Below are 15,444 nucleotides of genomic sequence, written 5' to 3' on the forward strand. Positions count from 1 at the left end.
TTGGTATGTTACATTTTCATTTGTCTCAAGATATTTTTTTTATTTCTCTTTTGATTTCTTCTTTGACCCATTGTCAGAGTTGTTGTTTTGTATCTGTTGTTTTTCAGTATATTATTTAATCCCTACATATATGTGAATTTCCCAGATTTCTTCATGTAATTAATTTTTAGTTTTATTCCATTGTGGTTGGAAAAGATGCTTGACATGATTTCAGTCCCCTTAAATTTGAGACTTGTTTTGTGGCCTAGCATGCAATCTATCTTGGAAAATGTTCCATGTGCACTTGAGAAGAATGTATATTCTGTTGCTTTTGGATGGAATGTTCTGTAAATATCTGTTAAATCCATCTGGTCTACTGTACCATTTAAAGCCAATGTTTCCATATTGATTTTCTGTCTGGATGATCTATGCATTGAAGTAAGTGGGTATTAAAGTCCCCACATATTATAGTATTGCTGTCTCTCTGTTTAGGTATGTTAATATATGCTTTATATATCTAGGTGCTTCTGTGTTGGGTGCATATTTACAAATGTTATATCTTCTTATTGGCCCCTTTATCGTTATGTAATGCTCATCTTTGTTTCTTATTGGTCTTTGTTTTAAAGTCTGTTTTGTCTCATGTAAGTATAGCTACTCCACTTTTCTTTTGGTTTCCATTTGCATGGCATATCTTCTTCAGTCCCTTCACTTTCAGTCTCTGTATGCCCTTACATATTAAGTGAGTCTCTTGTGGGCACCTGGATGCTTCAGTTGGTTAAGCATCTGACTCTTGATTTCAGCTCAAGTCATGATCCCAGGGTGGTGGGATCAAGCTGCATGCCAGGCTCTGTGCTGAGCAGGGAGCACCTCCCCTGCTCACATGTGTGTGTGCACACTCAACTCACACACAAAAAATTAAAAAATAAATAAGTGAGTCTCTTTAAGCATCATATAGATAGATCTTATTTATTTATTTATTTTAAAGTTTATTTATTTTTTTTCAAGTTTTTAATGCATGTATTTATTGCTAGATACATATCATTTTGAGAAAAAGGTAGTTTTATACCTCTTATTGGAAAAGACACCTGTATAGATAAGAAATGCCATCTTTAGAAGATGCTGTGAATTTGATAAATGAATAGAAGCATAAAATTTACCCAGAAGTACTTTAGGATGAACAAGTTTTAAAACAGCTAAAATGAAAAATATGGAACGCTTCACGAATTTGCGTGTCATCCTTGCGCAGGGGCCATGCTAATCTTCTCTGTATCGTTCCAATTTTAGTATATGTGCTGCCGAAGCGAGCACAAAGTTTATTTATTTTGAGAGAGAGTGAGAGGGAGAGAGCACAAGCAGGGAGGGGCAGAAAAAGAGGAGGAGACAGGGAGAATCCCAAGCAGGTTCTGCTCTGGGAATGTGGAGCCAGATGTGTGGCTCAGTCTCATGACCATGAAATCATGACCTGAGCGAAAATCAAGAGTCAGATGCTTAACCAGCTGAGCCATGCAGGCACCCCAGTAGGTCTTGTTTTTTAATCCATTCAGCCACTCTATATCTTTTGATTGGAGAATTTGGTCCATTTACATTTAGAGTAATTATTGATATGTATGTGCTTATTGCCATTTTATCAATTGTTTTCTGGCTGTTTTTATAGTCCCTCCTTCTCTCTTTCTTCTCTTGCTCTCTTCCTTTGTTCCTTTGTGGTTTGATGATTTCTTTTAACAGTATGCTTATTTTTCTTTCTTTTCATCTTTTGTGTGTTCCTTATAGGTTTTTGCTTTATGATTACCATGAGGTGACTTATAGCAACTTATATTTATAGCAGTCTATTTTAAGTTGATGACAACTTAAGTTTGATCTCATCGTAAAGGTCAACATTAGTACTTCCCATGTTTTATGTTTTTGATGTCACATTTTACATGTTTTTGTTACGTGTATCCCTTCCCAAATTGTAATCGTAGTTATTTTTACTCCTTTTGTCTTTTAACCTTCATACTAGTTTTATAAATGATTAATTCACTGTATTTACCATATATTTACCTTTCCATTGAGATTTATTTTTCATGTGTTCTTCTCACTAATTAACACCCTTTATTTTCAGTTTAAAGAAGTCTCTTTAACATTTCTTATAAGGCTGCTTTTATTTATTTTTTTTTTATAAGGCTGCTTTTAATGGTGATGAACTCCTTTAGCTTTTGCTTGTCTAGAAAACTCTGTCTGTCCTTCATTTCTGAATGATAACTTGCCAGGTAAAGTATTCTTTCAGCACTTGAAATATATTGTGGCACTCCCTCTGGTCTGCAAAGTTTCTGATGACAAATCTGCTGATACTCTTATGGGGGTTCCATTGTATGTAACAAGTTGTTTTTCTCTTGCTTTTAATAGTTTCTTCTTGTCTTTAACTTTTGACATTTTAATTATCATGTGTCTTGGTGTGGGTTTCTTTGGGTTCTTCTAATTTGGAACTCTCTGAGCTTCCTAGATCTGGATGTCTGTTTTCTTCTCCAGGTTAGGAAAGTTGTCAGCCATTATTTTTTCAAATAAGATTTCTTTCCATTTCTCTCTCCTCCTTCTGGAAGCCCTATGATGCAACTTTTAGTCCATTTGATGCTATCCCACAAGTCCCTAAGGCTATCTTCACTTTTTTTTTTTTTTTCATTCTTTTCTCTTTTTGCTGCTCTGATTAGGTGAATTCCACTGCCTTGTCTTTGAATTGACTGATTCTTTCTTCTGCTTTATCTAGTCTGCTGTTGAACCCCTCTAGTATATTTTTCAGTTCAGTTATTATATTTTTCAGCTCTGTGACTTCTATTTGATACTTTCTTATATTTTCCATCTTTTTGTTGACATTCCCACTGTGTTCATTCATTCTTCTTTCCAATTTGGTGAGCATCTTTATGACTGTTAATTTAAACTATCAGGTAAATTATTTCCATTTTACTAAGTTGTTCTGGGTTTGTTTTTATTTTTTTAGTTTTATCTTGTTCTTTCATTTGAAATATATTTCTCTATTTCTTCATTTTGTTCAACTCTCTGTGTTAATTTCTATACAATAAATGAAGCAACTACCTTTCCCAGTCTTTAAGGAGTGGCTTCATGCTGGAAGTGAAACTTGTTATTCAATCATGTTTCATTTCTTGGTTGTCTCTCAAACCTTCATGCTTGGGCAAGTAGCCTATTATCTTTTTAATAGCTCCCAGTAGTTGAGGATGTGCTAACACCACCCAATGTCCCAAAGGGAAGGATTTTTAGCATCTAGATTTAGGCTGCTTGCAAGCCAGACCCCCCAGGCATCAACTTTTAAATGTATGTAAATACATACAATCCTAAGGGACTTCAAGCATAAACTCTGCTGGCCACCAGAGCCAGACAATCTGGAGTTGTCTCCTGGCTGGTGGTCATAGAAACTGGGACCCCAGACAAGCATATACATTTTTTTCTAGATGAAACCAGTAAGCTGGAGCAAGGCAAAGGTAGAGAACCAATATGGCATCCACAACCTATGTTCCTTGTTAGCAGCTCTATAAGCTACTAAGTGTGTGTCAAACCTAAAACCTACCCCTCAGGCCAAAGATTCAGGAAAAGGAAAAAGGCCTTCTTCATAGAAAGACTAGGAGTATGCCTCAGTCTGTGCCCTTGGGGTGGTAGCCTACCAAGAACTGTCTTTCCAATTGTCATAGTCCTGTGGGACCCAGGAATGCAAGCCTCTCAGGCTACTAGTTCTAGGCAGTCAAGGGGTGTCCCCTGCTTGGCAGCTGCAAATCCCAGGCACCAGCTGTGTAAAAAGTTTCCCTCCAGGAGATGCTGGTGCTCTGAAGCACAGTGGAGGGTGAGCATAAAGATAGCACATGCCCTCTAAGATCTCTGAAAAGGATTATAGTCAGCTCCAAGATACATTTTTAGTTAGAAGCCTGCCCCTCAAGCTATAGTCATGATGATTAGCTAACAAGTCTTTACTGAAAGAATGAGGTCCTAGGTCTGTTGTCTTTTGCTGTGCCTGGGGATGGTAGCTATTTAGGAACTTTTTCTCCATTGGTTAAAGTCCTATGAGACCAATAAGAGTAGGCCCTACCAGCCACTAGACCTAGATGGCATAGAGGTGTCTCCTGGCTGCAAAAATTAGGCTCCTAAAAAAGGCTATGAGCTCCTTTCTGGATGACCCTGCTTATAACAGTCCTATGGGACCAGAAACACAAGTTCCCCTGACCTTCAGGGCCAAGTGACCAAGAGGTGTCCTGAAAGTGGTAGCCACAAATATTGGAATGAATGAAATCTTGTCATTTGCAACAACTTGAATGGACCTCAAGGGCATTATGCTAAGTGAAATAAGTCAGAGAAACACAAATACCATATGACCTTTCTTATATGTGGAATCTAAAAAAAAATTATATATATATGTATATACATATAGTGGGCACCGTAGGTGGGGAGAAGTGAGAGGGAGAAATTTAGTTTAAATAAACTGAATTAAAAAAAAAAAAAACTGATCCAAGCCACTATTCTGTATTTGGAAAATCTTCAGTAGAACCTATAAATCTGTTTTAATAAGGACTTTGGGATATTTTAGGATCAGGAAAATTTCATAAATATTGTCTGAGTAAAAAGTTTGATGGCAAAAGGAAGTTCAAGTTCTTGACTTTTGAATTGTCTTTGAGTTGTATAGACTCTTGACTTTTTATACATTGTAATACTAGGAAGCAGGGATATTGTCCCAAGAAGCATGAACAATGCATACCTAAGTATGGGGGAAAGAAAGGACAAATAAAATTATAGAAATGGCATGGGAGAGTTGAATTTTTGTCCCAGATTTATTTCCCAGTTTGCCTCATTATATTAAATTCCTTCAACATTTATCAGAGGACTACTATCTTTCAGATCTTTTATCCAAACACATGGTGATTAAAAAAAAAATGATAGAGCTGAGCCCCTGCATTCCATGGGCTCATAATGTGTGAAAAGAAACAAACATCAATATGATAAATGATATCCTGTAGGGATAATCAAGACAGTATGTACTCTAGGAGCTTTCCAGGCAGATAAGAGGGGGGGAACATTCTAAGCAGAAAAGGCAGTATATGAAAATGGCCATCATCAGTTCTTGAAGTTGGAAATAGTTTCAAATAGCACAAAGGAAGTGTAGAAGAATGTTAGGAAAAGAGACTGGAAACATAGGATAGAAGCCAGCTTATAAAGACTCCAGGGCTCTATCTTAATATTGGACTTGATGAAAAAGCATTGAAGAATTATTTATGAGCATTAATAAAATCTTCTCAGATTTGTGAAAGATGAATAAGCCATATGGAGTGGTCCAATGGGAGACTTAGGAAGGTGTTTTAGGAGGCTCTTGAGGATGTGTAGAGAAGAAATGATAAAGGAGGCTGAACTAGGGCACTGGCTGTGAGAAAGGAGAAAGTGGATCAGACTTAAAGGATATCACAAAGTTAGGAGCCCAGGATTCATGACCATTTATTGTGGGAATAAGGGAGAAGTTTAAGATGACTCCTCAAGTTTCTGTCCTACATGATAGAGATCAAGGAGCCATTTAGCAAAGTAGAAGAGATAACAGGTGAAGAAGCAGGTTGGGGCTGGAGATGGTAATATAAAGAATGCCACATTGAACATGGTAAGTTCAGGACATTGTTGAAAATTTGGGTCTGGCTCAGGAAAAATAATGGATATATAGATTTGGAAATCCTCAATCTCAAATTGATGATTGAGGTCACAGATACAAATGAGGTTATGCATGGAAAATACATAGGGTGAAAGAGGCCAACCCTGACTCCAGCTAGTGGCAGCTAGGGCAGAACCATAGAAGGAAGCCAAGGAGTGCCTTGAAAGATAGGAGGCCACTTAGAATGCTGGAGGCAGAAAAGAGCACTTTTGGGAATGAAACTGCTGAGCAGTTTTAGTTGCTACAGAGAACTGTCTGTATTTGGCAGTCGTAAAGTTTTTGGTAGACCTAATAAGAATGACTTCATTGGTGTGTTTGGGTGCAAGCCAAACTGTTGCCTTGAGAAATTAATCAAAAGAGAGAAAAAGAAGAAATACATAGTATTTCTTGGCTGTGAAAGGCAGAAACAAGGTCATCAGTAGAGATTGGAAAAGGCTTAGTGAAAGGGAAGGGACTGGAATTTGTTAGCAGATGAAGGGGGAGGGCTGGAGAAACAGGAAGGTTGAAGGTGTAGAGGGGAAGGGTATAATTAATTGCTAGCACAGGCTTCTAGAACGGAACAGGCGAGCATAGGACCAAGAACACAGTAGGAGGCTTGAATCTTGAGCAGGTTGTAGAATGTCTTATTTTGATACGAGGGGAAAAGAAAAGGAGGGCTAGGGAGGTAAGTAAATTATTGGTTTATTGGGCAGAAACTGAGATTGTTGCAGTGGGGCAGGCCCTGATTTCTTTATGAAGTAGGTAGTAAAGGCATCTCTCAGCAGAGAACATAATGTGTCAATGAAGCAGAAATAACGGTAATGACTTTTATGTCCAGCTGGTGTACAGAGCTGCAGGCAAAAAGCAGAAGTCTATCTTCACCTCAGTTCCTGATACGCCTGATCTTTTAAGAGCCAAGCGAGGACAGAAGCTTCAGAGTCAGGTAAGATTCATAAACCTACAGCGCTGGCAGCACAGGGGGGTGGTTATGTGTGGCTGACCACTCCAGGTCAGTGCAGCCCCTCACACTTGGTTGTCCTTGATAAAGCCTAATGGCCCTTAACTTCAAGAAGTAGTTTTCTTTTGGGCCATCATAACTGTGGTTGTGTTTTACATAAACAAGTAATCCCATGTCTACTTTTCTAAGTTCTATGCAACTTCTGTTATTGGATGAGTGATCTATGGACTAAACTGCTTGATTCATTCAGTAGGACCTATCTGATGTTCATGACAAATGAAACCACAGTGTATGCATTCAGATGAAAATGGGGAAAGAATGTATTGAGGGCTTTGCCAGAACCTTCTCATTCTCCCCTTGGCATTCTTTATCACGGGGATTTAGATTGGGCCACACCCAACAGTAAGGGTATTAGGTAACTAGCATGTTGTACACGTATTTCCAAATGTGAAACACAGAAATAAAAGAACAGAAATACATATGATAAATAAAAAACCAGGACAACAATAGGTAGACATGGCCCTCCCATTTAGTGGGTAGAAATGAGTGAAAATAACTGGATACTAAATAATGAATGTTTTATCTCTATCACATCTGATCCCTATTCTCTGATTAGTATCTGTATGTTGAACTTGCCACCAAAGAAAGACCCCATCACCATGCTGGAAACCAGACCAAATCCCTGAAGCACGCTAAAGACGTAAAGGACTTGGTCAGTGAGGTAAGTTGGGAATTTGGCACCAAAGTGCACTGGGTTAAAGAAAAAAAAAAAAAGTATTCCCTTAAAACCTTCACTTGCTGCCTCTGATCAGAGAGCACACTTCTATAATCGTGCTCAGCAGCATTAAAACATGGAAGGTAAGCTATTCTCTTACTGAGCCTGATACAGCATGTTTCTAGGCTGGATCTGTGATGTGGTTATGAACTGGGAAGGATAAAAACACTTGAACTTACATTTGTCTCTTTTTTCCATCTTTATGTCTTAGAACAAGTACAAGATTCAATATGAAAAGATGAAGGACAAGTACACCCCCGTTCCAGATACGCCAATCCTCATCAGAGCCAAGAAGGCCTATTGGAATGCCAGTGATGTATGCATCCCTTTCTTCTTTTCTTCTGTTATGACAGGGACAGCCCAGGTCATCATACCTAAGAAACAGAAGATATTACAGTCATCCATACTTCAAAGACCTGGCCCACAACATGGGTCATGAGAACAACAACACTGAAACCACAAAAGGGCATAACTAGTATCAGTCAGGCACAGTACTTAAGAATAATGCTGAGAGATGCTAAAAGCCCGTTGTTCTTCTCCTTGCCCTTCTGGACAAAACTATGACCTTTTCTAATAATTCTCTGGTAGCATTTTCAGGGATATTTGACAACTAATTGTTACTTGTCCATAGCGTCATGGTCTTGGAATCAGCCAAACATGGTGTCAAATCCTGTTGCTGTCACTTGCCCGCTGTATGACTCTGTTATTTACTTAGTTTCTCTGAGACTCTGTTTTCTTATATGTGAAATGAGGATAATTAGACAAAACAAGATAATGTACATAATATTCCTGGTGCAGTGCTGGGCTCTTAGTTGACACTCAGAAAACGTTTGTTCCCTTTCTTCTCTTGACCACCTAAGTCATGAGAATGACACATTCATTAGAATTAGGACAGATTTTCATTTCCCATGCCACATGATCAAGGACGTGACTAGCTTTTAATGGTAATGGGATTACCTGTTAATAAAGATAGGAAATTAATCAGCTCAACGTAGGTAACCAGTTCTTATCAGTTTTGTATCTCAGAGCCCATCTGCAAATGCATTGCACCCATTACCAGAACCAGAATCCTGGAGGATTGGGCATATTGGGACATAAACTCAGGCAAAATCTCAAGCAACCCTATAAGCCCTCAATTTAAGAATATTGCTCTAGGGGCGCCTGGGTGGCTCAGTCGGTTAAGCAGCCGACTTCACCTCAGGTCATGATCTCGCGGTCCGTGAGTTCGAGCCCCGCGTCAGGCTCTGTGCTGACAGCTCAGAGCCTGGAGCCTGTTTCAGGTTCTGTGTCTCCCTCTCTCTGACCCTCCCCCGTTCATGCTCTGTCTCTCTCTGTCTCAAAAATAAACGTTAAAAAAAAATAAAAAAAAAAAAAGAATATTGCTCTAGGATTTCAAGGCATCTTAAAGTCATTACAGTGATCTCTAAACAGAAATGTGAAAGGATACAGCAAATTGAAACAATATCTCAGTTCGTTTAGAGCTGAAAGGAGTTTGCTAACTGGACTAGCCCCTTGGCTCCTGACCCTTTGGGATACCTCAGGTCCCACCCCTGGTGTACAGTTGCACAAGATCCAATGGCCCAATAAATGGGCTGAGCATCTAATGCCAGCATCTCCTAAAACATCCAAAGTAATTAGCATGCTCTTCACTAAAGGTAAAATGCCCATAGAAGTGGTCTAGGTGTTGCTCAGCCCTGCAGCGTACCAACATACCAAGGCACTGGTTTTACACTCTAGGGGTCCAGGGGCAGAACATTTTGCTTAAAATATAAGCTAAGAAAGTCATATACTACCCTCAAAATCTATCCCCTAGGGTATTTTTAGTCGTCTTGTGACATCCTCATCTTTATCACTTCAATGTTAGCTGTTGAATATGAATTTGAACAAGCCTACTCTACATCACCACTCTCTGGGAGTGGTCGCACAGTGAAATTGGCCCCCGGGGCTCATTATGCCCCAAATGGACAGCCCACCCCTAGAACTTTCTCATACCAATGCTGATAACTCTAACCTTTAAGACAGTCCAGTGTAACCAGGGTTGTATCTGGCATTGAGTTTGGCTTATGTATAGGTGGCTGTCCCCGCAAGTAGAGCTAAGCAATTTTATAAGATCTGAAAACTAAAGTTACCATGTCAGGAGAAAAGTCATCTTCAATTACGTATTTGCTCAGCTACCCCAAAAGAAAACACTTACTTGAGATTGAAAACAGACTACTCAGAGAAGTACCCATCTTGTGTAAATGGGATGAATCTTGTGTGATATTCTTAGGTTTAAGTCAAGAGATGTTGACAGATCAAGATTATAATATAGCACAAAGATCAAGATTATACCACAAAGATCAAGATTATAAAATAAAATTTTAAGACTGCCTCATGGAGAAGGCATTTTAATACTAAGAGAAACTAAATCTTTCTCCTCTTTCCACGTACATTAGTAAGTCTTGGGCTCAACAAGGCTGTTTTCTTTTTTCCTCCTCCAAATTAGCTTTTTGTTTGTTTCAGATTTAAATAAACTTCTTAAGTAGTTTTAGATTTACAGAAAAGTTGCAGTGATAGTACAGAGAGTTCCCATATACCCTACATCCATTTTCCTCCCTTGTTAATTAATGCCTTACATTACCATTGTACATTTGTCACAACCAATGAATTCATATTGATATGTTATCATTAACTAAACTCTATATTCAGGTTTCACAATTTTTTTTTCCCCAATGTCCTTTTTCTCTTCCAGGATGTGAAAATGAGCTTTTTAATCTCTCCTAAATTTATTCAAGAGAGAAGACTCAAGAGAGTTCAAGCTGAAAAGAACTCAATTATTTAATTTGGTAGTTTTTTTGTTTGTTTGTTTGTTTGTTTGTTTTTACAATCTGTGTGCTTTTTCTCTTTCCAGCTACGCTACAAAGAAACATTTCAAAAGACCAAAGGAAAATACCACACTGTGAAGGATGCTCTGGACATTGTTTATCATCGCAAAGTCACAGATGACATTAGTAAAGTATGTCCCTACTATTTCTACTTGTGTTGGGCTTAGTAATCTACCACCTTTTTTTTTTTTTTTTAAGTATTCTTCCTTTCCTAAAACTCTCTAGAGAAAAATAGACTTTTTTACATTAAAGTTGGGTAAGACTTTATAGCTGTCTTCGTGCTTTTACCATAGGTGAAATACAAGGAGAACTACATGAGTCATTTGGGGATCTGGAGGTCCATTCCTGATCGCCCAGAGCATTTCCACCATCGGGCAGTTACTGATGCAGTCAGTGATGTGAGTTTTAAAATCTTCTGTTTTTACATATAAATTCATATTCCCGTGTGACTTATAAAATTAAACACTGAATAAAAATTGAACACTTGGCTAGATTTTAGATCTTCTATATGGATGTTTAAATCCTAAAACTCCTTGCTAAATAACTGAACTTTAACTTAGGAGAGAGAAATCTATATTCAAATTTATAAACCTACCTGCATAATATCATATTACATGACTGGAAGTGATATGCTTCATTTAAGAAATAGCGTATTTTTGATCTTTTGATGAACAACTTCATGAATCAATGAAGACACATAACAATGCTCATCTGGAAATAAATTTCAGCTCTCTCTCTGAAAATACAGCTGCTGAGGTAATATACTTTCTAGGAAAATATGCCCATTTAATTTGAACCGCTTTAATTAGTATTAAAAAATAAAATCTCCATGTAGAACAGTACACCATAAAATGAGCAAAAATCAGTATTAGTAGAAACTTCTGTTAAATAATTGCCTTAATCCTTGAATATACGTCAGCAGTCAGAGCTGCTATTTGGCCTACCTGTATTGACCGTAACCTACTACTGTTTGGAGACGGGTTCGTAAAATTCTTTGATGATGTTCTTCTCCCAGGTAAAATATAAAGAAGATCTGACCTGGCTTAAGGGCATTGGTTGCTATGCCTATGATACCCCTGACTTCACTCTGGCTGAAAAGAACAAGACTCTCTATAGCAAGGTATGTCTACTCAAGTATAAGAGCCACCTGCATGTAACATATTCCAGTGCCCACAGAGAGAATTAATACCGAAGAAACAACTTTTCATATGTCCATCCCTGTTCTGTTTCTAGACCCTATAGCTAGAGTGCATACTGAATTGTTCACTCTGCTTAGGAAGTTTCTTCGTACTGACTTCACTGACTGTAGTCGCCATTTATTTGTATCATTTATTTGAATTTGATAAAAAGTCATCTCAGTATAACTCCTCATGGCTCTTTCAGAATTCCGTCCCTATTACTGTGTCTCTGAGTGACTTACCTTGTTAGAGTTGATATGTTAGCAAATATAAAGTGGGGTTATTTTAATCCACAAATCTGATGTGTGACTTAAAGCAAATAACTTGGTTTTTCTGTCCTCATTTTCCTATTTACAAAATAAAGCAGTTGGACTAGCTTCCTCTGAATTCTAAAATAGGAGTCAACAAATTTTTCTGAAAAGTGCCAGATAGTAAATATTTTAGATGTTGTGGACCATGTTCTGTCACATAGTCTTTGTTATAATTCCCTAAAATTATTTTAAAAAAATATTTTTAGTTCATGGGGTCATTTTAAAACAGATGGTGATTTAGATGTTAGCTCACCTCTGCTTTAAAGTATTATGATTATCTGATTAATTACTGGAAAATCATTTCAAATTAATGGATTAAAAATGCCCTCAAGTTCACCTGGAGTAAAACAAAATAAAATAATAATCAGTATAATATATAGAAACAAAGAAGAAACTAATTTGTATTTTTGCCTAGAATGGAAGATGGGTTTGACATCCATTCAATAAAGTATGTCTTGTGGGGCTAGTGTTTAGGGTTTCCATGTGGGTATACTTTTCATTGCCTTAGGAGACAAAGTAAGTGTTCAGTAACTGCTTGTTAGCCTCCACTGAATAAATTGTCTCAGTTGTATGATAAAATAAATGACATGTCTTGTTCTTAAGGTAATCACAGCCTGCTATCAAGTAACCATGTTCTGTTTTCTCTAGTATAAGTATAAAGAGGTATTTGAAAGGACAAAGTCAGATTTCAAGTATGAAGCAGATTGTCCAATCAATAAGCATTTCAAGTATGCGACTCAATTGATGAATGAGGTATGTATGACATTATCTAGTTCAACCTATTCTGTTCCCTTAAGAAGTCTATAGAGTTATTTGATTGAAGCCCAATACATAAAATGACAGGAAAGTCAATTTAAATATTGATTCAAGATAAAGCTTGGGCTCTTATAATGTCACCATCTGATGGGCTCTGCCAAAAGCAGAGGGAAGAAACTGTCCAGTAAATAAAACAAGTGAAGGGACTGTCCAGAGTGGTGTAAGGGTCCCACAGCCATCATTGCCTCTGTTCACACTAGCATAGGGCAGCACAGCCCTTTAGGTGACAAGAGGAAGGAGGTCAAGGATTTTGTTGACTAACAGCTGAACTCCTGTAAAAATGATATTGTGGAGCGTTGGGAGACCCAGAAGCTCAAGGTTCATTTGGAGTCCCTTACCAAGGCACAGAAATGGCAGTGGTTGAAATAACTACCCCTAAAGGGATAGTTGTGATTCATGCATTCAAATGTAGTGCCATTTGTTACTCATATTGGTGCAGAGAAGTATCCATTTGCACCCAAATCTTTTCTGGAACTGTTGTAGCAATAATTTAAATTTAGCTTAAAATGGCCAAAAATGAGCAAGCTATGGATTAACTTATGTTTGGATGGCTTTATATTTAATTTCCTATCTTTGGATTTTCCATGGATTTATGTAAATTAAAAAACAATTTTAGAAAATTAGTAAAATGTATCTAACAATGAAAATGTAGCCAATAGTATATTTATTTCAATATATGAATCTTGTGTTGTTTCTGTTATTTTTAAACTTGATATCGTTTATTTTCAGTAGATTTCCAGGCAAGATGACTGAAGAATTACTGCAATAGCTTCCTAGGAAGACAGTATTGATATATTTTCTTTCTGTTTTCATAATTTGCAAAAGATTTCCAGGGTCTCTTTTATAATCAAATTCACTACCATTAGAAGACTGGTAGAATTTGCCCATGAATATGCTTTTTTGATTCTCACAGCCTTAGATAGTAAACCTGTAGTTCATCAGTGCCTTACTTAAGATGCCACAAAACCTAACATTGCTAATGGCATCATATTTAAAGATGGAAGATGTTTACGCACAAGGTAGTCCAATTTTGGTGTCATCAGTCATATCTATCCCAAGCCCCAGCCTTCTCTAGGTGATCTTCACTTGACTCTCTTTGCCTCCATGTTGTTACTACCCTGGATGCCTTAGGAGCCCACCTCTAGAAATGACCTATTTCTGGTTCTCTGGAGTGTTTATCTGGGGACATTTCTGTGTAGACTTGAAGTTGTACTCTTGCTATAATTTGATATGATGTTTGAGCAGAAAAAATACAGAGCTGATTATGAGCAGCGGAAAGATAAATACCACCTGGTAGTCGATGAGCCTAGACATCTGCTGGCTAAGATCGCAGGCGACCAGATAAGTCAGGTACTGTGATGGGGCTGGCTGGACAGCCCAGGCAGGACTGTGCTCCAGATTTCTCATGAGATGTCGTTCCGTCTGCTGCAAGGATGTCATAGGTTCTGCCTATGATATTGGGATGTTCTGTTTCAAATATCTGTCTAGCCACCCAAAGAGCCCATGAGCTGTTTGAGTGTGCCAGTCCATGCTCTGTGTCCTCACATATGCTGTGGTGAAGATAAAAAGAAAAGCTGGGGCCCCTCACCTTTATTTTTCTGGAGGGTCTAATTGTAAGCTGCAAATTGAGTTGCAAAAGCAAAAACAAAGACAAAAATTCACGGAAGGAAACATCGTCGTGGAGTTTTCTACTCCAACGATGTCTTCTTTTCCTGTAAGGCAATGCTAGCGGAATGAGCTATCTTACCTCCCATTCACAAGGACTGCGGATGCTCAACTGCGAGTATTGCAGTCGTTCTACTTGGCAGTATAATGGGTTTAGTGTCTTCACCCACATGTATATTTGAGTACATAAAGTGTGCGTGCCTACATCTCTTCACTCAGAAGTGATTGGGATATAGAGCCATGTTCTTTTCTGTCTTCATAAGTCTCTTCTGTGCTTCACTGCTCTTTGCATGAACAGAGAAAATATAAATCTAGTGCCAAGATGCTTCTGAAACAAGGATGTAATGAAATTCTGCGTCCAGATATGTTGACTGCCCTCTACAACACACTCATGTGGAGCCAGGTAACGTTTGATAATGATGTGAAGAAGAGATTGAGAGGCCTTGAAGGCGTTCACTTTTACCCTTCCCTTGATTGCCTTCCCCGGCTCCCTGCCCAAACTGGTTTCGTGTGATTAAGCTGCATAAATATTCACTCTTTATAAATGAACTCTGGCTTGGCCAAGAGTGATGATGCAGCAGCCATCATCTGTACATCATCTAGTAACTCCTAGTAAGATTAACCGAGACTTTTTAAAATTTTATTTCTAAATTGGTATAACTTTAATTTCAATTTTTTTAATATTTTCCCCAAGAAATGGGTTCCTGGGGCGCCTGGGTGGCTCAGTCGGTTAAGCGTCCGACTTCAGCTCAGGTCGCGATCTCGCAGTCTGTGAGTTCGAGCCCCGCGTCGGGCTCTGTGCTAACAGCTCAGAGCCTGGAGCCTGCTTCCGATTCTGTGTCTCCCTCTCTCTCTGACCCTCCCCCGTTCATGCTCTGTCTCTCTCTCTTTCAAAAATAAATAAACTTAAAAAAAAATTAAAAAAAAAAAAGAAATGGGTTCCTTATGGATTAAGGAGATTAAGTAGATTCAATGGCTTCTAAAATATATGAATAATATTTTCATCATCTAATACCTGTTGTTCAGTGATCACTACAACTGTACCATTTGGGAGGGATGAAGACCGCAGGGCAGCTCTCTGAATCTTGCACACATTTATGGCCTCTCGTTTGATGCTGATTTGCTAGGTTATTTCCAACATATCTGTCCTCACACACACACACGTGTTAGTGATGTTTCTGGTGACATTGCCTTCCCACGAGGTCAGTTGAAGCTCACATCACCACTTTTCCATCACATGCTGAGAGG

The 15,444-nt window shown here is 38.3% G+C and overlaps 1 protein-coding gene and 1 non-coding gene across 2 annotated transcripts in view; one reads left to right on the top strand and one right to left on the bottom strand.

Annotated features, from left to right (window-relative positions):
- NEB (nebulin) overlaps positions 1-15,444 on the top strand; it is a 224,961-nt gene that overhangs the window by 168,262 nt on the left and 41,255 nt on the right. Inside the window, exons 128-136 of the mRNA XM_078451297.2 lie at positions 6,468-6,572; positions 7,204-7,308; positions 7,574-7,678; positions 10,253-10,357; positions 10,520-10,624; positions 11,242-11,346; positions 12,364-12,468; positions 13,777-13,881; positions 14,495-14,599. Of these exons, the coding sequence (XP_078307423.2) occupies positions 6,468-6,572; positions 7,204-7,308; positions 7,574-7,678; positions 10,253-10,357; positions 10,520-10,624; positions 11,242-11,346; positions 12,364-12,468; positions 13,777-13,881; positions 14,495-14,599 (945 nt within the window). The remainder of the gene's footprint in view (positions 1-6,467; positions 6,573-7,203; positions 7,309-7,573; positions 7,679-10,252; positions 10,358-10,519; positions 10,625-11,241; positions 11,347-12,363; positions 12,469-13,776; positions 13,882-14,494; positions 14,600-15,444) is intronic.
- On the bottom strand, positions 1,181-1,287 carry LOC132673942 (U6 spliceosomal RNA). The gene has a single exon (XR_009608276.3). It is a non-coding gene; the product is annotated as a U6 spliceosomal RNA (small nuclear RNA).

The sequence above is a fragment of the Panthera onca genome, chromosome C1 (genome assembly GCF_046562875.1).
Source record: "Panthera onca isolate mPanOnc1 chromosome C1, mPanOnc1 haplotype 2, whole genome shotgun sequence".
In the NCBI taxonomy this organism is placed as follows: Eukaryota; Metazoa; Chordata; class Mammalia; order Carnivora; family Felidae; genus Panthera; species Panthera onca.